The 23,977-nt window shown below is 36.7% G+C and overlaps 1 protein-coding gene across 3 annotated transcripts; it reads left to right on the top strand.

Moving 5' to 3' along the window:
• Window positions 1-926: 926 nt before the first annotated feature.
• On the top strand, window positions 927-22,001 carry trim46a (tripartite motif containing 46a). 3 transcript variants are annotated; one of them, XM_048153712.1, is made up of 12 exons: window positions 932-1,328; window positions 5,829-6,084; window positions 8,677-8,827; window positions 10,224-10,422; window positions 12,340-12,486; window positions 12,723-12,818; window positions 15,338-15,591; window positions 15,813-15,934; window positions 16,074-16,421; window positions 17,590-17,819; window positions 20,181-20,248; window positions 20,342-22,001. In XM_048153712.1, exons 1-12 carry the CDS (start codon window positions 1,269-1,271, stop codon window positions 20,730-20,732), a joined length of 2,322 nt encoding a protein of 773 aa, XP_048009669.1. In that variant the 5' UTR covers window positions 932-1,268; the 3' UTR covers window positions 20,733-22,001. The 3 variants fall into 3 exon arrangements, with proteins under 3 accessions (XP_048009670.1, XP_048009671.1, XP_048009669.1); XM_048153713.1 differs by lacking the exons at window positions 20,181-20,248; window positions 20,342-22,001 and having other exon boundaries at window positions 927-1,328; window positions 16,641-17,666; XM_048153714.1 differs by lacking the exons at window positions 20,181-20,248; window positions 20,342-22,001 and having other exon boundaries at window positions 930-1,328; window positions 17,323-17,666.
• Window positions 22,002-23,977: the final 1,976 nt, after the last annotated feature.

Genomic DNA, 23,977 nt, shown 5'->3' with positions numbered 1-23,977 from the left:
ATCCACTAAAACACAGCAGAAATGCATAGATGAGAAGTAAATAAAAAAAATGATATATAGTTTATCATATAAAAAAAGCATATTTCCTTATGCAATCGCTCTGTAAAAGTTTGGGGTCAATCTGACCCCAAGGGACTAAATTGTCGAAAATCGCCGAAGGACGATTAAGGGTTAAGATAAAACCCCTAAACTCACATGAACCGATATGTTTTTAGTACCTTTATGGATCTTGAGAGAGGAAGTACCATTGCTGTGAATGGAGGCCTCACTGAGCCATCAGATTTAATCAAAATATCTTAATTTGCGTTCCGAAGATGAACGAAGGTCTTTGTAGAACGGTATGAGGGTGAGTAATAAATGACATTATTTTCATTTTGGGTGAACTAACCCTTTAATGCATAAATACTCCCAAGGGGGCAATATTTGAACCTGGAATTGATTTTCTGTGGCTTTTTATCTCCTATGATAAGATATCTGAAACACATAAAAACAAACAGTGTATTTATGTCAAAAACTATAAAATCAAATAAACAGGCCTACACAAGTTATAACAATAAACACTATATATTATATTATATTATATTATATTATATTATATTATATTATATTATATTATATTATATTATATTATATTATATTATTAATTCCACCCATTGACTGTAAAAAAATAGGTTCCACCCAAGCGGCTGTCTCATGAGAGGCTACTCACTGCAGAGCCATAACCTCCAGCTCCCCCTCTCTTGACCTACTGTGGGCATGATGGGTGGAGCTGCATCCCCCAACCACACCCTAACCCTACCCATAACCCTATCTCTCCACCCATTAAACAGGTTAATCTCCACCCTTGAGCTCCAGAGAGGCGGAGCTGGAGGTCATTATGCTCTGCAGCGAGCACTACTTGGGTCTCATGCATGCTCAGCATCCACGCGCATGCTCTTTCCACGCGCATGATCTCCCCCTGAACACCTCACAACATCCATCGCCTGCCCCTACATGGATGGCTCAACATCCGTCAGATTAGACCACAACAAGCACTGTTGGAAACCCCCTAAATCAACATGGATTGCGTTAAATTGGACCTCTCAGTTATAGGCTGTTAGGCACAAATATCGTCAATTTCAATTGCTGGTTGAATTTCGTTTTATTTCGCGGTGTCCTGATCTTATAAACCGTTAGTTGTTTTTAATTATTCTATATATAGAAACGGGCGCTCAATAAAAGCGTTTATTTCATTTGCTATTAATCTAACAATCGGCATAGTTCCAGCAATGGCAGATGCGGAGTTGCAAACCTTTACATCCATAATGGACGCCCTCGTGCGCATAAGCGTAAGTATATTTGCATGATTAAAACCACATATTTACACGTATGATTTGCATGCGGCTGTTATTTAATACACAAATGCACGCAATGTTAATGGTCAGCTTTCTAATAGGCTAAAAGGGACATTTCAGTGGTTTTCATATCCATATCTAACATTAACAAATATGGTAAACCCCCTATTCTGTGCTGAAAGCATTTATTTGTTCGATAATGAATAACACCTGTAAGCAGAAACCGAGTATATTTTTTATTCCACTTCTGCTATACCAGCTTCTAAAACGGGTGTAGGCCACGGCTGCTTTGATATGATAGCCTATATTTGCTCTTAAGCGTGTAGGCCTAATATATAACGCAATACGCGTATTTAATTTCCCGTTAATACATGATTGAATATATTGGAATCATGATTAATGCATATCAGACGCTTGTGCGACATATTCACTTATTTAAATGTTAGAGAAGAATTTAAAGGAAAAATAAAAGAGCCTTTAAAATCTCTATAAAAAGGCCTTATCACTGCATGTTGCCATAGAGACGGGATGCAAGAGGGCTGAGGCCGCGAGGCAGGAGAGCCTCTGTGGGAAACGTCTGGAAGAGGGGCACGTGGAAAAACTAGAGTCAGTGTATAAAAGAGGAACACGAGACAGCTGGGTGAATTTAATTATTTGAATGGCTTATTGACAGAATAAAATGTATATGCTGTCAGCTCCGGGGGAAATAATTGCTAGGTACTGAACATAAAACAGCTTAAAATAGCTTAAATTGATTTGATGGTCTCCTAGGCTGCTCTGTTGGCTGCTGTAGAGGTGTTTAGGGCACTTTTCAGCTGGTCAGCATTGGAAATCATCTTGCTAACCAGCCAAACCAGCTGAGCACCTGCCTGAGTAGGATGGGAGAACAGTAAACTTCAGTATTTTCTTTTTCATTTGGGAAACCTTTTTTTTTTTATGATAGGGACAAATAGAGTGCAGCAATACCTCCTTTTTTAGCAGCCTTGGTTCCAGAAGTTTAATTTGAAGCAAAACATTTTGAAAATCAGACAAAAACACATAAGACTGTGTATTCAATGGCTTTAATAAGGGGGGAAAAAACAATGAAGAAACATTGTTTATTGGTTTAAACATGTTGATTATACAATTTATTTTACATTTATTGCAAAATATGCATATTATTAGGGGTGTAACAATATATCATGTCACAACATAAAAATGCAACAATATGTATCGTGAATAGTGACATATCTGTATTGTATAAAGTGTTCATTTGGCGAGATTTAGTTGCAATTCTCTGATTTAGTTCTCTGCAGATTCAAGAGTAATGTAGTTTTTCATCAGAAATTCCAAACATGATTATTTGACTATAACTATACAGTGGGTACAGAAAGTATTCAGACCCCCTTAAATTTTTCATTCTTTGTTATATTGCAGCCATTTGCTAAAATCATTTAAGTTCATTTTTTTTCCTGATTAATGTACACACAGCACCCCATATTGACAGAAAAACACAGAATTGTTGACATTTTTGCAGATTTATTAAAAAAGAAAAACTGAAATATCACATGGTCCTAAGTATTCAGACCCTTTGCTGTGACACTCATATATTTAACTCAGGTGCTGTCCATTTCTTCTGATCATCCTTGAGATGGTTCTACACCTTCATTTGAGTCCAGCTGTGTTTGATTATACTGATTGGACTTGATTAGGAAAGCCACACACCTGTCTATATAAGACCTTACAGCTCACAGTGCATGTCAGAGCAAATGAGAATCATGAGGTCAAAGGAACTGCCTGAAGAGCTCAGAGACAGAATTGTGGCAAGGCACAGATCTGGCCAAGGTTATAAAAAAAATTCTGCTGCACTTAAGGTTCCTAAGAGCACAGTGGCCTCCATAATCCTTAAATGGAAGACGTTTGGGACGACCAGAACCCTTCCTAGAGCTGGCCGTCCGGCCAAACTGAGCTATCGGGGGAGAAGAGCCTTGGTGAGAGAGGTAAAGAAGAACCCAAAGATCACTGTGGCTGAGCTCCAGAGATGCAGTCGGGAGATGGGAGAAAGTTGTAGAAAGTCAACCATCACTGCAGCCCTCCACCAGTCGGGGCTTTATGGCAGAGTGGCCCGACGGAAGCCTCTCCTCAGTGCAAGACACATGAAAGCCCGCATGGAGTTTGCCAAGATGGTGAGAAATAAGATTCTCTGGTCTGATGAGACCAAGATAGAACTTTTTGGCCTTAATTCTAAGCGGTATGTGTGGAGAAAACCAGGCACTGCTCATCACCTGTCCAATACAGTCCCAACAGTGAAGCATGGTGGTGGCAGCATCATGCTGTGGGGGTGTTTTTCAGCTGCAAGGACAGGACGACTGGTTCCAATCGAGGGAAAGATGAATGCGGCCAAGTACAGGGATATCCTGGACAAAAACCTTCTCCAGAGTGCTCAGGACCTCAGACTGGGCCGAAGGTTTACCTTCCAACAAGACAATGACCCTAAGCACACAGCTAAAATAATGAAGGAGTGGCTTCACAACAACTCTGTGACTGTTCTTGAATGGCCCAGCCAGAGCCCTGACTTAAACCCAATTGAGCATCACTGGAGAGACCTAAAAATGGCTGTCCACCAACGTTTACCATCCAACCTGACAGAACTGGAGAGGATCTGCAAGGAGGAATGGCAGAGGATCCCCAAATCCAGGTGTGAAAAACTTGTTGCATCTTTCCCAAAAAGACTCATGGCTGTATTAGATCAAAAGGGTGCTTCTACTAAATACTGAGCAAAGGGTCTGAATACTTAGGACCATGTGATATTTCAGTTTTTCTTTTTTAATAAATCTGCAAAAATGTCAACAATTCTGTGTTTTTCTGTCAATATGGGGTGCTGTGTGTACATTAATGAGGAAAAAAAAAATGAACTTAAATGATTTTAGCAAATGGCTGCAATATAACAAAGGGGGGTCTGAATACTTTCCGTATCCACTGTAGCTAGCTCACAGTAGGTCTATCTGTAAATGTTATCGTTCAAAATTAATTCCCCTATGGATTTTTAACTTCAGGAAGCCAGGTTCAGACTGTATGATTTTGGCCATGATTTGGCTGTCAGACAAATGTTGAGAATACTAAAAGCCTCCTCAGATCCTAGACCAAAATCTGAAGTCTTTGACTTGTTTGACATGTTCGCCAACAGCTGATTAATGACCTTTGCGATCAAATCATATGAAATTCTGGCAGTGTCAGAAGATTTGACGCACAGTCCTGCTGTGTGACTTCTTCTACAACAACCGTTAAATCAAAAACAATAGGAGCGCAGAACCTGATCATGCAATTACTGAAACAACAACAAACTACCACTTGCTCCACACACATCGTCTTTGTTTTTTTCCATTTTTCTTTTCAAGACAAGCCATGACCAACATTAACGCTAGAGATAGTTTTTTCAATCCTGCATGTAATGCAGCTCACAGTCAACAAACGTGTCAAAGATTAATGATGTAAAACTCCAGACGAGTCTTTTTGCATGGGTCTGTTTTTAAAGTGTTTTAACTGCCGTACATGAATGACAACTGAGATCCTACAGTGTGACATGCCTTACAAGCCATGCAACAGACATAAAGGACTATTATAAATCTTACAGTGTGTACCTGGCTTAACCCAACTGTTGCTCTCTATTATCAATTTTTAAATTTAGATTCCACTGATGTAGAATTATCATGGTTGTTTTTATGAGTATGATCACATTCAAAAAATAATTCAAATGTTCACTTCCTTAAATATGACTCTAAGTTAATGGCAAATATGAAACTTGTGTGGCTAGAATGAAAATAAACAAGATTTCTGTGAACTTGATCTGTATTACAGAAGCCAAAATCAAGATTTTCACTTTTATACCTTCAGCCATGTTAAAGTTGGAAAGACCAAAGATGACTAACACATTTTGAACAACTCATAAATCTCTCAAATGTCAATAAAATGTAGCTACTACAAATGTCAGTCATATGTGTGAATACATAGCAGACTTCATGATTACTGGGAAAAGGTAATCAGGGGTAATATGTAAAACTAGAAAGAAGGAAGTACTTTTAATAAACAACATGACTGTTTGTGTGTTCTTTTTTGTCATTTAAATAATTTTATGCAAATATTCTGACCTTTATGACACGTTCATACTGACCAGCATATGCCCATGTTTACCTCACAAAAACTCAGTCCATATCACAATCCATAATCAGTTTCAGTCATTAAAATGGAAAAAAAAAAAGTTATACTCCAAATACACTAAAGAAAAAATAGGTATAGAAACAACCTTTTCTCACTCAGAAATTGCTGGTAAATTTCACAAACAGTTATGAAGAAACATAACAAGAAATATATAAATTATATTATATTATATAGAAGCCTTTATCTCTGATACAGAATATATAATGTATATAGGGAGAGTGTTGCATGTGCTTGCATGTTTGATTGCATGTTTTCCACTTCTAAAAATTTGTTAAAACTGTCCCTTTCTTTGTCTAGTCCAATATGAAGAGTATAGAGAGAGAGCTGCACTGTCCCGTGTGTGAGGAGATGGTGAAGCAGCCCATAGTGTTGCCATGTATGCACAGCGTGTGTGTGCTGTGTGCGGCAGAAGTCCTGGTTCAGAGAGGATACCCACCGCCCGAGCTCCCCCCAGAGCCCAACACACCCACCTCAAGCCCTAACACACGCTCGCCCCGACAGACACGCCGACCTCCGCCCAAAACAGACCGCCTAGACCGAGTGATCAGAACAGGTTTGTGTGTTCATTAATAGACGCCAAGATCAAAATTACAAGGCTCTCTGGGATGATTTCTCAATCAGTCGGTCAGTTCTGCAGTCGAGTATTTTTTTTGTAGTGACCAGTACACTACCATTCAAAAATTGGGGGTCAGTATTATTTTTTAATGTATTGCTCTCCAAGGCTGCATTTATCCTATTCAAAGAACAGTAAAAACTGCAATATTGATGTTGATTTAGTGATGGCAAAGCTGAATTTTCAGCATCATTATTCCAGTCTTCAGTGTCACATGATCTTTCAGAAATCATTCTGATTTGCTGCTCAGGAAACATTTCTTATTATTATCAATGTTGAAAACAACTGTGCTGCTTAAGATATTTGTGGAAACAGTGATACACTGTTTCAGGATTCTTTGATGAATAGAAAGTTCGAAAGAACAGCATTTATTAAATTGGAAATCTTTGTAACATTCAATTGAATATAATGCATCTGTGATGAATAAAACTGTTATTTCTTTAAAAAATATCTTACCCAAATGAATGATATTACCATTTTACCTGATAACTATTACACTCATGTATCTTTCTGTGATCTCCCATAATCAAATAATTTCTGCTCAAAGCAATTAATCATGCCCATTTGATTATTTATTTGATTATCATTTAATAATTATAATTTATTTATTTAAAAATAATTGAATTATATTAAATAATGCTTAAATTCAATTATTTATTTGGATGTAATTTAATAATTATAATATTTATTTATTTAAGTTATTTATTTAAATTACTTATTTAAAAATATTTATGTATTTCACTATATTAAATAGCATTTAAAGGGTTAGTTCACCCAAAAATGAAAATTCTATTAATAATTACTCACCCTCATGTCATTCCATCCAAACAAGTAAGACCTTCGTTCATCTTCGGAAAACAAATTAAGATATTTTTTCTTAAATCCGAGAGGTTAATGACTCGTCCATAGACAGCAATAACCAACACTTTCAAGGTCCAGAAAGGTATATGAGAATGACACAGAAGACAAGATATTGTTGAATTATTTTTGCGCACAAAAAGTATTCTTGTCACTTCATAAAATTAAGGTTGAACCACTGCAGTCATGTCGACTGTTTTAAAGGTGCCCTAGATTATGTTTTTAAAAGATGTAATATAAGTCTAAGGTGTCCCCTGAATGTGTCTGTGAAGTTTCAGATCAAAATACCCCATAGATTTTTTTAAATAAATTTTTTTAACTGCCTATTTTGGGGCATCATTATAAACGCGCCGATTTTATGCTGCGGCCCCTTTAAATCCCGTGGTCCACGCCCACAGAGCTCGTGCTTGCCTTGAACAGTGCCTTAACAAAGTTTACACAGCTAATATAACCCTCAAAATGGATCTTTACAAAGTGTTCGTCATGCATGCGTCGGATTATGTGAGTATTGTATACTGTTATATTGTTTACTTCTGATTTTGAATGAGTTTGATAGTGCTCTGTGGCTAACGGCTAATGCTACACTGTTGGAGAGGTTTATAAAGAATGAAGTTGTGTTTATGCATTATACAGACTGCAAGTGTTTAAAAATGAAAATAGCAATGGCTCTCTTGTCTCCGTGAATACAGTAATAACCGATGGTAACTTTAACCACATTTAACAGTACATTAGCAACATGCTAACGAAACATTTAGAAAGACAGTTTACAAATTTCACTAAAAATATCATGTTATCATGGATCATGTCAGTTATTATCGCTCCATCTGCCATTTTTCGCTATTGTTCTTGCTTGCTTACCTAGTCTGATGATTTGGTTGTGCACATCCAGACGTTAATACTGGCTGCCCTTGTCTAATGCCTTTTATAATCTTGGAAACGTGGGCTGGCATATGCAAATATTGGGGGTGTACACCCCGACTGTTACGTAACAGTCAGTGTTATGTTGAGATTCGCCTGTTCTTCGGAGGTCTTTTAAACAAATGAGATTTATATAAAAAGGAGGAAACAATGGAGTTTGAGACTCACTGTATGTCATTTCCATGTACTGAACTCTTGTTATTTAACAATGCCAAGATAAATTCAATTTTTCATTCGAGGGCACCTTTAACGATGTTTTTACTACCTTTCTGGACCTTGAAAGTGTTGATTATATTGCCATCTATGGACGAGTCATATACCTCTCGGATTTCATCAAAAATCTCTTAATTTGTGTTCTGAAGATGAACGAAGGTCTTAGGGGTGTGGAACGACATGAGGGTGAATAATTAATGACAGAATTTTTATTTTTGTGTGAACTAACCCTTTAAAATGATGACATCATGATGCGACTTTAGCATAGTTTCAGCTCTGTGCAAAAAGTTTATAGATGCTACTGTATCATTCAGATGTATTGCATCTGTGCAGCACTTTGCAGGTGTGTGTGTGTTTAAAAGTAGCAGCCGTCGTGATGGGCTGATTCTGAATGTGTCAGCACACACAGGGCCTCTGGATTCTGTTCCCTTTCTGCATTGATTAGCTTTTCCTTTCTTCTTCCTGCCTTAGATTTATAGGGGCTTAAAGAAACTTTAATGTGGAAACAGCATTTTCTATCTGAATCTCTCTCTTTTTGTGCAGTGTGTGGGACACATCCAGGACGGAGGCGTAAAGACACCCCTCCTGTGATCATGCTGTTCCCCTGTCCCACCTGCGGAAAAGATGTGGAGCTGGGAGAGAGAGGGCTTGCAGATTGTCTGAGAAACCTCACGCTGGAGCGCATAGTGGAGAGGTCTCTCACACACACACACACACACACTCTTCCTCAGAGAATTCCTGCTTTTATTAAGTGGAGCTACATTGAAATTGAATTCCAGTAACTGTACTGTGAGATGCAGAAATGTTGTTCTACTGGTTTTGAACAATAGATCAGATGTTCTGAACTTGCGTCTATTCATAGGCACATCACCATAGAGCTCTTTGAATATTCGCACGCAGTCTCGCTACGTGGACCAATCATATCACCTTACTGGCATAGCAAAATGAGGTCAAGAAAAGGCAAAGATAAAAAAATGTTTAGTTTCTTTCTTCCAGTAAAGAGCTTGCATGGCTCCCATTCCATACTATAGTAAAATGTGAACAAGCAAATGTGGCCCTAAAAACACCACAAGACTCCATTGTAACTTAAAATAAGCAAAAGTCATATTCAAAACTCAAAATTAAAAATATTATTCAAAACATATTCAAAACATGACTTTCTGTCTTCCATGGAACATAAAACAACCATTCTTTTCCATATAAAGAAAGTAAATTTAGGCTGTTGAACAAAAAAGCACCCAAAAAGTAACATAGAAGCAGTCGATATGACTCATGCCAAGCATTCCAAAGCTATAGGATAGCTTTATGTGAAAAACTTTTGTCATTATTCAATGAAAATGCATCAGCATCTATTAAAATTCGATGCCTTTAGATGCAACATGTCAGGTTTGATGTTGCGATGGCAAAGTAATGTGAACAATTTTTATTAATGATTGTGTGTCACATGACTACGAAGACCTACACATAACATGCTGAGAAAACAAAACAAGATACCTTGGCCACAAAGTAAGAATTCATTCCCCTGTTTTAGTTACATCGTAGTCATGATTTAACTAAAATGAGCGCGAAAATAAATACAAAGTGGAAACAAATTCTTAATACTTTAACATGAAATCTATTTCTTCTTGGCTGTCTGGCACAAGACTTTTTTGTGGAATGTAAAAAAAAAAGAAAAAGATATTTAAAATATGTATGTTTGTCTTTTGTATGTATGTCTTTTAACATCTATAATAAATAAAATAAATAAATAAATAAATTCTAAAGATAGGTAATGCAACAATCCCTCCTCTTAGAAATGTAGATGTGTAGTAAAAAAGACACTGAGGGTGAATATTTGTTAGTTGAACTATCCCTTTTAAAAGAGAAGTTGTGAGAGGGTGCTGATGTTTTGTTTTATGCAGTCTTTGGACAGCTGAGCTGAATCTACAGCTCAATACACCACACAAACAAACACACGCTATTATTTACACACATATATAATGCAATTAAACAAGCTTGCATACATGTAACCCGAGCCATACGTGTTTACTTTTCAGATTAGCCTCAGTGCACAATAGATGACTGATGTCTGTCTTTCACCCTTTGTGTAGGTACAGGCACACAGTGAGTCTTGGCAGCATGGCAGTCATGTGTCAGTTCTGTAAACCTCCTCAGGCTCTGGAGGCCACCAAAGGCTGTGCTGACTGCAGGTCCAACTTCTGTAACGAGTGCTTCAAACTGTACCACCCCTGGGGCACACCACGAGCCCAACACGAACACATCCTGCCCACACACAGCTTCAGACCCAAGGTACATGGGACTCTTCTGACAGATGACCACCACTAATGGGCCACAAACATACAGAAAAGTCTTTGAGGCAAACATATAACTCCAGGTCAGACCGTGTTAACAGCCAGGGTCCAAAATAGTTTTTTTCACACCTACCCGTGTTTTAAGAAAATTTACCAGCCACATATACCATTCAAAAGATTGTTGTTGTGTAAGAAATGAATTATTTTATTTAGCAATGATGCTTTAAATAGATCAAAATTTAAAGTTTTGATTATTCTATTCATCAAGGAATCCTGAAAAAAAGTATCACAAAACATTTGTTTTCAACGTTGATAATATTAAGATATATTTCTTGAGCAGGAAATCATCATATCACATCATGTGACACTGAAGACTGGAGTAATGATGCTAAAAATTCAGTTTTGCCTTCACAGGAATAAATTCATTTTAAAATATATTAAAATAGAAAACAGTTATTTTAAATTGTAATAATATTTCACTATATTACTGTTTTTTTCTGTATTTTGAACATATTATTGCAGCCTTAGTAAGCATAAAACACTTCTTTCAAAAACAAACAAAAAAATTGTGCTGGCCCAAACTTTTAAATGCATAATATATATATACAGTACAGTCCAAAAGTTTGGAACCACTAAGATTTTTAATGTTTTTAAAAGAAGTTTCGTCTGCTCACCAAGGCTACAAGTATTTAATTAAAAACACAGTAAAAAACAGTAATATTGTGAAATATTATTACAATTTAAAATAACTGTTTTCTATTTGAATATATTTCACAAAGTAATTTATTCCTGTGATGCAAAGCTGAATTTTCAGCATCATTACTCCAGTCTTCAGTGTCACATGATCCTTCAGAAATCATTCTAATATGCTGATCTGCTGCTCAAGAAACATTTAATGTGTACAATTGTACTAAATATTTGTGTACAATATTTTTTTTCAGGATTATTTGATGAATAGAAAGTTCAAAAGAACAGTGTTTATCTGAAATCTAATCTTTTGTAACATTATAAATGTCTTTACTGCCACTTTTGATTGATTTAATGCATCCTTGCTGAATAAAAGTATTCATTTCTTTAATTTCTTTTCAAAAAAATAAAAATAAAAATTCTTACTGACCCCAAACTTTTGAACGGTAGTGTATAATGCTACAGAAGCTTTGTATTTCAGATAAATGCTGTTCTTTTGAACTTTCTATTCATCTGTTTTCAACATTGAAAATAATCATAAATGTTTATTGAGCAGCAAATCAGCATATTAGAATGATTTCTGAAGGATCATGTGACACTGAAGACTGGAGTAATGATGCTGAAAATTCAGCTTTGCATCACAGGAATAAATTACTTTGTCAAATATATTTAAATAGTGCACAGTTATTTTAAATTGTAATGATATTTCACAATATTACTGTTTTTTACTGTATTTTTAATTAAATAAATGTAGCCTTGGTGAGCAGACAAAACTTCTTTTAAAAACATTAAAAATCTTAGTGGTTCCAAACTTTTGGACTGTACTGTATATGCAAGACAATATTTGGCTTTTTTTTTTTTAATTATTTAAAACAATTATTGTTGTCCCTATGACAATGCATTTTTCAGCTAGACCTACCCTGTCACAAAAACATGAAGACATAAGATTTTTTTAACATAAATGTCTACTAAATAGCACAAAACACCGAAAAACATATTGACCTTAAATTTTGTAGAAAAAAGCCTATGCCAGCCCTATGCAAATAATTAATCCAAATATAAAAACTAATTCAAATAATTATTCAAATTTTGTTCTTTTCCACAGCAGTCGATACACAAAAGATTTATGATAAACCTATTTGTCTCAAAAGTTCCCCTTAATCTAATTTCCCTCCTCTTTGTCTTTTCCCCTGTCCATTTATCTTCTCTCTCTCTCACTCACTTGCAGGTATTAGTTTGTGTGGAACATGAGCAGGAGAGGTTGCAGTTTTACTGCAGGTCTTGTCAGCGTCTGTTGTGTCCACTTTGTAAACTCCGTCGATCCCACAGTGGACACAAGATCATTCCTATTGCGCTGGCTTACCAAACTCTAAAGGTATCTGTTATACACTCTATAGTCTTTAGACTATAAACATCATAATTATGCCCAACATGCCCTTCTTTCCTGTATAAAATGGTTATTTGGGCTAATCTTTCTAAGCTCTAGCCCTGCACAGCTCTAAATGATCAAGGATAGAGGGGAAAGGATTTCCTCTCAATGACTAGGCAGCTAGCAGAAGCTCTTGTCAGTGTTTACTGTAACTTATCTTACTCCATGTTATGAAATCACAGGAGAAGATCACCAAGGAGATGAACTACATCTTGGGCAATCAGGATTCTATACAGGCACAGATCACCCAAGTAGAAAGCGGCATTGCTCAGACTGAGGTACACGGCACTGTTGTTTTAATTACACTTTCAGTGTTTATGAGACACATACTTCAGCTTAGAGTAGAAACGAAGCGGGATGAAGTTGCAAGATTTTACCTGGATCCAGGGCAGGAGTGGTTTTGTCAAAGTCCTATGTTTTTTCCTTAGACTTTTAACTGTCAGAATGACAAAAGATGGAAATTGCGAAATATTATTGAATATCATAATAACTGAAAAATGTATTTCAAAAATATAATTTTGGCCAAATGTGATGGTGGGGATGACTAAGATTCATTCTGGAAATTAAGGAAATATGTAAAATTTTATAGGTCACACGTCAGTTTAGGGTCCAATTCTCACTATTAACTAACTATTAAGTACGACCTTTGCCTCAATAAACTCCTAATTACTGCTTATTAATAGTTAGTAAAGTAGTTTGTAAGATTAGGCATGGGGTAGGATTCAAGGATTAGTTTACTTCAGAATTAAAGGTCCCGTTCTTCGTGATCCCATGTTTCAAACTTTAGTTAGTGTGTAATGTTGTTGTTAGAGTATAAATAAAATCTGTAAAATTTTAAAGCTCAAAGTTCAATGCCAAGCAAGATATTTTATTTAACAGAAGTCGCCTACATCGAACGGCTAGTTTGGACTACATCCCTCTACTTCCTTCTTTAATGACGTCACTAAAACAGTTTTTTGACTAACCTCCGCCCACAGGAATACACAAGAGTTGCGTTTGTAGAGTGTGTTTGTCGTCATGTCGTCGAAACGCTGTTATTTTCATCCCGCAGTCCAATCACCGGGTCTGATTCCGGCTCAAATTGATAGGGTAAAATTAAAGACATGTTTACAATAACACTGAGCGCGTGCATCTCCACGTTATGGTAAGAGGCGTGACCTTTCCGGGCAAGATGCGCTAAACTGCTGTCGAATCACAACACAGGAACCGCTGGCACAATCAGAACTCGTTACGTATTTCTGAAGGAGGGACTTCATAGAACAAGGAAGTCATCAGCCCGTTTTTATGACAGTGGAAACAGCGGTATACAGATAAGTAAATTATGTGAAAAATACTGTGTTTTTTTACACGCGAAACATGAACACATGTTATATTGCACACTATAAACACAATCAAAGCTTCAAAAAAACACGAAAAACGGGACCTTTAAAATTTCCTGATAATTTACTCACCCCCATGTCTTACAAGATGTTTATGTCTTTCTTCAGTCGAAAAGAAATGAAGGGTTTTGTGAAAAACATTCCATGATTTTTCTACATATAGTGGACTTGTGTGGGGTTACAATGGGTTGAAGGTCCAAATTGCAGTTTTATTGCAGCTTCAAAAGGGCTCTACACGATCCCAGATGAGGAATAAGGGTCTTATCTAGTGAAACTATCAGTCATTTAAAAAAAAAAAAAAAAAAATTATATACTTTTTTATGTAATGCATGGCGCAGATCAGTTCAAGATGAACATTTGTGGTTAAAAAATAAATTTAAATAATTTTTTTTAGAAAATGACAAATCTTTTTGCTAGACAAGACGCTTATTCTTCAGCTGGGATCGTGTAGAGCCCTTTGAAGCTGCATTGAAACTGCAATTTGGACCTTCAACTCATTGGTAGCAGTTGAAGTCCACTGTATGGAGAAAAATCTTGGAATGTTTTCCTCAAAAACCTTAATTTCTTTTTGACTGAAGAAAGGAAGACATAAACATCTTAGATGACACGGGGGTGAGTAAATTATCAGGAAATTTTAATTCTGAAGTGAACTAATCCTTTAATGGATGTAGAATATGGTCATGCAGAATAAGGCATTAATATGTGCTTTATAAGTACTAATAAACAGCCATTATCCTAGTTATATGCAAGATAATAAGCAACTAGTTAATAGTGAGAATTGGACCCTAAACTAAAATCAGGGTAAACTAAACTAAACTAAAATCAAATTATTATTATTATTATTATTATTATTATTATTAATAATACTTTATTTTTATAATTATTCATTATTTAATTTAATATTTATTATTATGTAATATTAATTTCATGTAAATATTTTAAATAAAATATATGAATTATAAAATATAAAATAATTTAAATATTTAGATATTAAATTATTAGAATAATTATGACACTTAAAAAGACATAATGTTCCTTTTATGTATGGAAATGAAATCTAAATGTGAATAATAGGTCACTGTCTCTCCAGGAATATCCTGTGTTTTTCCATGGTATTATAGACTTTTAAAAGTCTACAATTATTTGTAAAAACAATATGATGACAAATGTGACGGTGAGGATGATCAAGATTCATTGTGAAAATTAAAAAATATGTAAATTAAACTGATAATTATTTATTATAATTAATTTATTTTAAAATATTATTTAATTTCATATTTATATTATTTAATGTAAACATTTTAAATATGTAAATATATCAATTATAAAATAAATTAAAAAAATTTAAAATTAAAAAAATGTCAAGCTTCGCTCTTCCCTTTCTCTGTCCTGTTCAATCTCTTTACCTCTGTGTTCAGGTGAACAGCGCAGTGGCTAAGGAGCAGTTGAATCAGTGTGTGAGTGAATTGCGTGGTGTGCTGGCGGAGCGTCAGGGGGCCTTGGCCATGTTGATGGAGGGGGCTCGTGCCCAGCGGACAGCGGCTCTGAACGCACAGCTCTCAGAAAAACAGAGTCTTTTGGAAAACGCAGGGCTGCTCACGTACACTCAGGAGCTTCTTAAAGAACCCGACCAGCCGTGCTTTGTGCAGGCTGCCAGAGTCACGCACAGCAGGTTAGACTGTATGTTTGTGGGTGTTTGTTGCTGGGATTATGTGAATCTGTTCATTTATGAAATACGAAACCCACAATGGCCTATTTTGTGTTTCCATTGAACCACTTTCAATAAGGTACACAAACCTTGGTATATTATGTTACACATAGTCAACTGGTTTACAGAGAGATTCTATTACATTCATTTAAGTTTTACTTGATTTTTATCTTTCTTCTCCTCAGGCTGGTAAAAGCAATAGAACATCTTCAGCATTTCTCTCTATCTGCTGATCCCTCGTTTCGACACTATCAGATGGACGTTTCCAGAGAGCTCAAAGCACTCAGCAGCATGGACTTTATACAAGGTTTTCATAAAAACTCCATTTTCAAAATTCGTAAATACCTTGAGTTTGATTTTCTAGGTTAATTTATTTATAGCATAACATTTCAATAGACATGGATTTGAATTCACATCTAACTTGACCCCTCATTTTCCTTCTTCAGCCCCATTGGCTCCTGTGATTGACACTCAAAAGACCTTGGCCTATAACGAGCTTTATTTGTGCTGGCGCCTCCCACAGGACTCCGCCCCTGCCTGGCACTACTCAGTGGAGTATCAGAGGAAAGTGGGCGGAGCTGGAGCATTATGGGGCAGAGTATGGTCTGAAGGTAGCTCAGGAAGTAATGGCAGCCACTGTTCTTGGCAGCGTCTGGATGATGTGGGCGGCACCAGTGCAGTGATTGACAAGCTAGAGATGGACAGTGTGTATGTCCTGAGAGTTCGAGGCTGTAATAAGGCAGGGTTTGGAGAGTACAGTGAGGAGGTGTATCTACACACGCCTCCTGCACCAGGTAAGACACATCCACTCACAAGCATACAAACACACTTGTATTTGAACCACTTCAATATATTAGTTTTTCCGAGACACGCTTATTTCCCTCAAGCCCTTAGTTTCTCACATATTGAATGCTTCGTTTTTATTTTAGCATTTTTTTCCAGTCATTCTACATTGACTTGCAATTAATCTTCTATTTCTTATTCTTCCTGCATTTATCCATTCTTCCATTCAGTCATCTATTTTTTTTGTTTATTCATTTGTCTATCCCTTGATTGATTCGATAATTTACTGATTGATTCAATTATATCAATTCATCCATCCTTTATTTATCTATCCATCATTTCATTCACTAATTCATTTATTCATGTCTGTTTGTTCATGTTTATTCCCTTGTCCATCCATCCGTATCAATTATTCATCTATCCATTAAATGATTCATTCATATCAATTCTTCCATCCATTCATTCACTGATTCATACATCTGTCTTTGTGCATTTGTTTGCTAACTTGTTCATCTATCTATCTATCTATCTATCTATCTATCTATCTATCTATCTATCTATCTATCTATCTATCTATCTATCTATCTATCTATCTATCTATCTATCTATCTATCGATTTATTCATTGATCCATTCATATCACAATTCAATTACATCAAACTGAACTTGTTCTTGTTTTGTGCTATTATGTGCATATCATATTCTTTTTTGTTTTCTGTCATACAATTAATTCTGTTGCTTATCATTAGTATATTTCTCAGTGCTTATCCACAACTCTTTGACACATCTTTTTTTTTTTTGCTCTTCTCTCTGTATTATTTCTCCTTGTGCTTCCTGTTATTCTCCACCTTCCTTTGTTCCTGTTATCTCTGCTGTTTCTTTGACTTGTATTCCTATTTAACTGGAATATCAGCTGCTTGATCTCCTCTGAATCCTAGAGTCCTGGAATATGTACAATGTTCCTGCTGTCCTCTTTGTTTCCCCTCTTTTTTCCAAATTTCCAATCCCGTTTCTTCCCTTTTATGCTTATCCTTACATATCTCCCCTCTGTTTCTTTCTGTCTCCTGTTTACATGTTGTTTCACTCCCTCGTCCTCTTTTCGTTTTGTGTTCTGCTCCCTATGACCTGGCCTTTCCAACCCTCTCCTCCACTCCTCTCCTCCTGCATACCTCAATCTCAGTGTTGTCGTTCTGCCTGGATTCGCGCTGGGGCCTGCATGCGGAGCGGGTGGCGCTGGGGAAAGGGCAGACGTACGCCCGGAGTGTTCCTGGGATGACTCTGTTGCAGGCAGCTGATCGGGCCCTCACCTCATGTCACCTCACCTCTGACCTCCTTGTGGCTGATGTTTCCATCACACAGGGAAGACACTACTGGGCATGCTCAGTGGAGCCTGGTTCCTACCTGGTTAAGGTGAACATACACTACCATTCAGCAGCTGCAAATTAATGCAGCTTTTGTGAGCATAAGAGACTTCTATCAAAAACCATTAAAGGTACCCTACAATTAAAAATTGAATTTATCTTGGCATAGTCAAATAACAAGAGTTCAGTACATGGAAATGACATACAGTGAGTCTCAAACATCATTGTTTCCTCCTTCTTATATAAATCTCATTTGTTTAAAAGACCTCCGAAGAACAGGCGAATCTCAACATAACACCGACTGTTACGTAACAGTCGGGATCATTAATATGCACACCCCCAATATTTGCGTATGCCAGCTCATGTTCAAGGCATTAGACAAGGGCAGCCAGTATTAACGTCTGGATATGCACAGCTGAATCATCAGACTAGGTAAGCAAGCAAGGACAACAGCGAAAAATTGCAGATGGAGCAATAATAACTGACATCATCCATGATAACATGATATTTTTAGTGATATTTGTAAACTGTCTTTCTAAATGTTTCGTTAGCATGTTGCTAATGTACTGTTAAATGTGGTTAAAGTTACCATCGTTTCTTACTGTATTCACGGTGACAAGACTGTCGTTATTTTCATTATTAAACACTTGCAGTCTGTATAATTCATAAACACAACTTCATTCTTTATAAATCTCTCCAACAGTGTAGCATTAGCTGTTAGCCACGGAGCATAGCCTCAAACTCATTCAGAATCAAATGTAAACACCCAAATAAATACAATACTCATATAATCCGATGTATGCATGCAGCATGCATGACGAACACTTTGTAAAGATCCATTTGAGGGTTATATTAGCTGTGTAAACTTTGTTTATGCAATGATAGAGTCGAGAGCTTGGGAGGGGGCGGAGAGCGCGAGCAATTAAAGGGGCCGCAGCCTGAATCGGCGCATTTCTAATTATGCCCCAAAATAGGCAGTTAAAAAAATTTATTAAAAATATCTATGGGGTATTTTGAGCTGAAGCTTCACAGACACATTCAGGGGACACCTTAGACTTATATTACATCTTGTAAAAAAACGTTCGATGGCACCTTTAAAAATCTTACTAATTCCAAACATTTGAGCAGTAGTGTACTGTATATCTAATTTTGCAAACTGTTTTTTTTTATATATTTAATGTTTTTTTTTTTTTTGTGAAATTATAAGATAAGATTATGCCAAATTACTATTTTTTCCCCAAGAATTGAATTAATGAATTTTAAATTTTTTCTTCATTATATCACCTTGACATTTCTGACATTATTCCCTCAAAAATATCAAAATTAATTTTAATAAAAAAAAAAAAAAATCATGTTCATCATAGAACTGTATTCAAGTTATTATATGTATGAATTCTATTATATTTTATATACGCCGATCAGGCATAACATTATGACCACCTTCCAAATATTGTGTTGGTCCCCCTTTTGCTGCCAAAACAGCCCTGACACGTCAAGGCATGGACTCCACTAGACCCCTGAAGGTGTGCTGTAGTATCTGCACCAAGATGTAATCAGCAGATCCTTTAAGTCCTGTAAGTTGCAAGGTGGGGCCTCCATGAATCAGACTTGTTTGTTCAGTACATCCCACAGATGCTCAATTGGATTGAGATCTGGAGAATTCGGAGGCCAAGTCAACACCTCAAAATCATTGTTGTGCTCGTCAAACCTCGTCATTCACCACTGTTCCTTCCTTGGACCACTTTTGATTGATAATAACTACTTCAGACTGGGAACAACCCATAAGAGCTGCAGTTTTGTCATCTAGCCATCACAATTTGGCCCTTGTCAAACACGCTCAAATCCTTACACTTGCCCTTTTTCCTGCTTATAACACATCAACTTTGAGGACAAAATGTTCACTTGCTGCCTAATATATGCCACCCACTAACAGGTGCCGTGATGAAGAGATAATCAGTGTTATTCACTTCACCTGTCAGTGCTCATACTGTTATGAGGATCGGGCGAAAACCTTGAATCTCCATATTTTGTAATTTCATTACTATTTGTCACCCTTTGTACCTGCCTGTGCAAATAGTTATTTAACCAATGAAAAGTATTAAAAAGAACTTGTGACCAAACCTCCCAACTCCATTGGATCCTCAAACTGTCGGTTAAAACCTCAACTCCATCCGCCTCTACCGTGCATAATAAACTGGTTCTTTGAATAAATACAGCGTTTTCTGTACTCAAAAACACTATATATTAAGGCTAATGCTTTGTGTGTTTGAGAAGAGTGTCTTAATTTAGCATTTGCCGTCGAGTCATAGCCAATACTAAATAGCCTGTGCATAGCACTTTCACCTTTTATAACATGAGATTTTGGCCAAATGATAGAAAAAGCTTAAAGAATTGTTTTCTATGTGTGTAGGTGGGAGTGGGTGTTGAAGCAAAACTGCAGGAGTGGTTCCATCTTCCACAAGACATGGCAAGTCCACGGTGAGGAGAAACAAACTTTTTAAACGTATAAGAGTTGACTGAGGATAACTTTGTTTTGTAGGCAGTATTATTGATTTTTTTTTTTCTCTGTAGGTACGATCCAGACAGCGGTCACGACAGCGGCGCAGAAGATGCTCAAGACTGCCCCCCTCCATTCTGTTTCCTCACAATGGGCATGGGCAAGATTTTACTACCCAAGTGTGGAGCATCCAACACTTCTACTGGCCCCCTCACTGCGCCCCTTCCACCTCGCCTCGGACTGTGTCTGGACTTCGAGAAGGGTCGGCTCACTTTCTACGACGCACACTCTCTGCGAGTGCTGTGGGAGGGGACTGTCGATTGCTCCGCCCCTGTTTGCCCCGCCTTCTGTTTCATTGGCGGAGGGGCTCTGCAGCTACAGGAGCTAATAGCCAATCGCAGTACAGAGCAGAACCCGCCAAGAAGAGTGACCATCCAAACACGTGCCACCGACGCCGGTCACTGAAACGTCTGATCGCTTTAAAACTAGTCAAATCAGCACCTTTAGGCAAATATTCTTTTATCGTTTTCTATTGACTTTGTTTACAAGCTTATTTCATAGCTAATGATGCATCGATTGATGATATTTTATAATAAGATTAATTTAATTTCAGAGTATACACATTAAAAATGTTTATGGATGCTAACAACATGTAGCATGCTAACAACATGTAGGTCAGCATTAAATAATGAGGAATCGTTCATTTTTATGGTTACAAAATCAAAAACAATGGAAGTATAGTCAATGTATGATTCAGGTTGACTTCATTTTGAACATTCTTATAAAAGCAAATGATTCCTCACTATTTACAAACTCGTTTTCCAGCATTGTTAGCATGCGAACCACCCAAAATGGGTGTGCTGATAGTTAGTAAACACCTTTATTTATTCATTAACAATATATGTGCTCTTTACAGGAATGTCTTGACATGTGATCATGTTGCAGTTCATATACATTTGTCCTGTTGATCAGTTTCATGTTTCTCAGTCCTTGAATTGTGTTGCAACTTTGAGGCTCAACCAAGATGTCAAACCTTGGTTGGACATGTTGTATTGGTATCAGTAACTGTTCTGTGCATAGAGACCTTGTCTGTTTGGTTTGTTTGGGCCAAAACAGGGTTGACAGTTAAAGTGAACTTAAAGAATAATGAAAAGAACCTGCTTTTGTGAGATCCTTACAGGTGCCTGCTCTAATGTTATACAACCGACTCCCCCATTTGAATGTCCTAAATAATAATCTTCAAAACACAACAGTCTTTGACAAACCTCATACTTTTTTAGGCTTTTTTTCATAATTATTACTGTTATGGTCATTTTTTTTTAAATTATTATTTTTTTGCAGACTGGGTTTTGCAGACAACGATTTAGCGGGTGAAGTTGATTTTCAGAAATGGATGCTGCTTATGACCGTGCAACTGTCAGTCGTGAGTCTGTGCGTGTCGATGTGAGAGGGCATTTTTGAATTGTATGCTGAACTCCAGATGTATTTATGGTGCGTGTGTGTGAGTGTGTGATATGTTATTGCAATAAAGACAGTTGCTGAAAGCTCTGGTTTTGGCCATGTTTTCCGCTATTTGAGTGCATTGTTGCAGATTCAGGTCACGTTTTGTGAATTTATATTGATGTTGAGGATATTATGTAGCATTTCTTAAACATACTGGCCCTTTGAAAACAGGCAAAATGTTTGTAAAATAATGGCAGAAGTGAAATAAAGCATCAATGTGTCTTACTTGTATTTTCATTCCCCTGTGATTTTTATTCTGAATAAGCGGCTGTTCACACAGAACACGTTTCTGCATTCCAATGTATTGCGTTTCCATTATTTTTTCCATGTAAATATGAGCTAGGTGGACGTGTTTGACTGTTGCGCTTGCGTATGACACAGAGTTCTAAAAATGCAGCCCTCAAGTAAAACACGCATCTTAATGGGTTAGTTCACCCAAAAATGAAAATTCTGTCATTTATTACTCACCCTCATGTCGTTCCACACCCGTAAGACCTTCGTTTATCTTCGGAACACAAATTAAGATATTTTGGTTGAAATCCGATGTCTCCATGAGGCCTCCATAGGGAGCAATGACATTTCCTCTCTCAAGATTGGCAAGGTTCATGTGAGTACAGTGGTTCAATATTAATATTATAAAGAGATGAGAATATTTTTGGAGCGCCAAAAATAACAAAATAACTTATTTAGTGATGGCCGATTTCAAAACACTGCTTCATAAGCATCGGAGCATAAACGAATCAGTTTGTCGAATCATGATTCAGATCGCGTGTCAAACTGCCAACGGCTGAAATCACGTGACTTTGGTGCTCCGAACAGCAGATTCGATACACAGATTCACTGTGCTCCGATGCTTCCTGAAGCAGTGTTTTGAAATCGGCCATCACTAAATAAGTCGTTATTTTGTTATGTTTGGCGCTCCAAAAATATTCTCGTCGCTTTATAATATTAATATTGAACCATTTATAATATTAATGTTTTTAGTACCTTTATGGATCTTGAGAGAGGAAATGACATTGTTTCCTATGGAGGCCTCACGGAGCCATCGGATTTTAACTAAAATATCTTAATTTTTGTTCCGAAGATTAACGAAGGTCTAACGGATGTGGAACGGCATGAGGGTAAGTAATTAATGACAGAATTTTCATTTTTGGGTGAACTAACCCTTTAAGATCTTGCTTTTCCGGCCATTCCGCTGCGCTGTCTTGTGTTTTTAAATGCAAAAACGCATTCTGTGTGAATCTGTCCTATAAGGAAGTTTACAGCAAAAAAAAAAAAAAAAAAAAAAAAGGTGATACAGATCAAGCAATTCTTTTTCTTGCATTGCAGTTTGGCAGTTTCTCTCCAGACTTGCTCCCATTTACCTTAACAATTAACAGCATCTTTATGCTGATTTCAGAGCTTTGCTTTTGGACATTTCTGTCTTTATATCTTTTGAAATCTCTCTTTTGCTCTCTATCTGGCAGAACGTCCAAACAAGGTGTCTTGAAGGTGAGATTTGCTCCATACACATGCAGGGCAGATCCAGTTGTATTAGCAATCGGATTAAAATTATGACGGATATTTAAACTTTAGTAAATGCACCGTATTCCTCAGGCATGTCATCAGAATCATTAGATGAAACAGGCACATACTCATTTTGATGGCAAGTATAACCTCATTAAACAATCTAGAGGTTAAGATGTTATATTAACTTGGAAGTATGGAAAAGCTTTTCACTTTTTCCTCTACAAAATAAACTAAATGAACAGCTTTTCAAACAACTGGTTTCATGGTTTCACTGGTTTCTCTTTCATTTTGATGTACAACTTTACATCAAGATTGATTGATTGATTGATTGAAAAATAACCGAAAATCATGGTGAAAATGGACAAATTGTTTTTCCTCACCCAAACTGTGAACTTAACACCCTATTGCACACAAAACTGACAAGGATATTTTAAAAATATGCTCAGATAGTCATACTCAGGTTATAACAGGTCTACTGTGCATCTACATATCTGGCCGTTGCAAACTGTAAAACATAAATTGAATCACGTATTGTGATACAACCACATTACTGTAATAGTTTATCATCTATTAGCAGGTTCCTTTCATATGATGTGAATTTTTGACTGTCAGACAGTCCCACATAGATTGTGGCTGTTGTCAGTTATTAAAGCGAAAGTAAAAGAATGCTATTTATAAAAAGCTGTTTGTTGTTCCCG

The sequence above is a fragment of the Megalobrama amblycephala genome, linkage group LG13 (assembly GCF_018812025.1).
Source record: "Megalobrama amblycephala isolate DHTTF-2021 linkage group LG13, ASM1881202v1, whole genome shotgun sequence".
NCBI classification, from domain to species: Eukaryota; Metazoa; Chordata; class Actinopteri; order Cypriniformes; family Xenocyprididae; genus Megalobrama; species Megalobrama amblycephala.
Note: the sequence above shows the minus strand (reverse complement) of the source record. Positions and strands in the feature narration are given on the sequence as shown.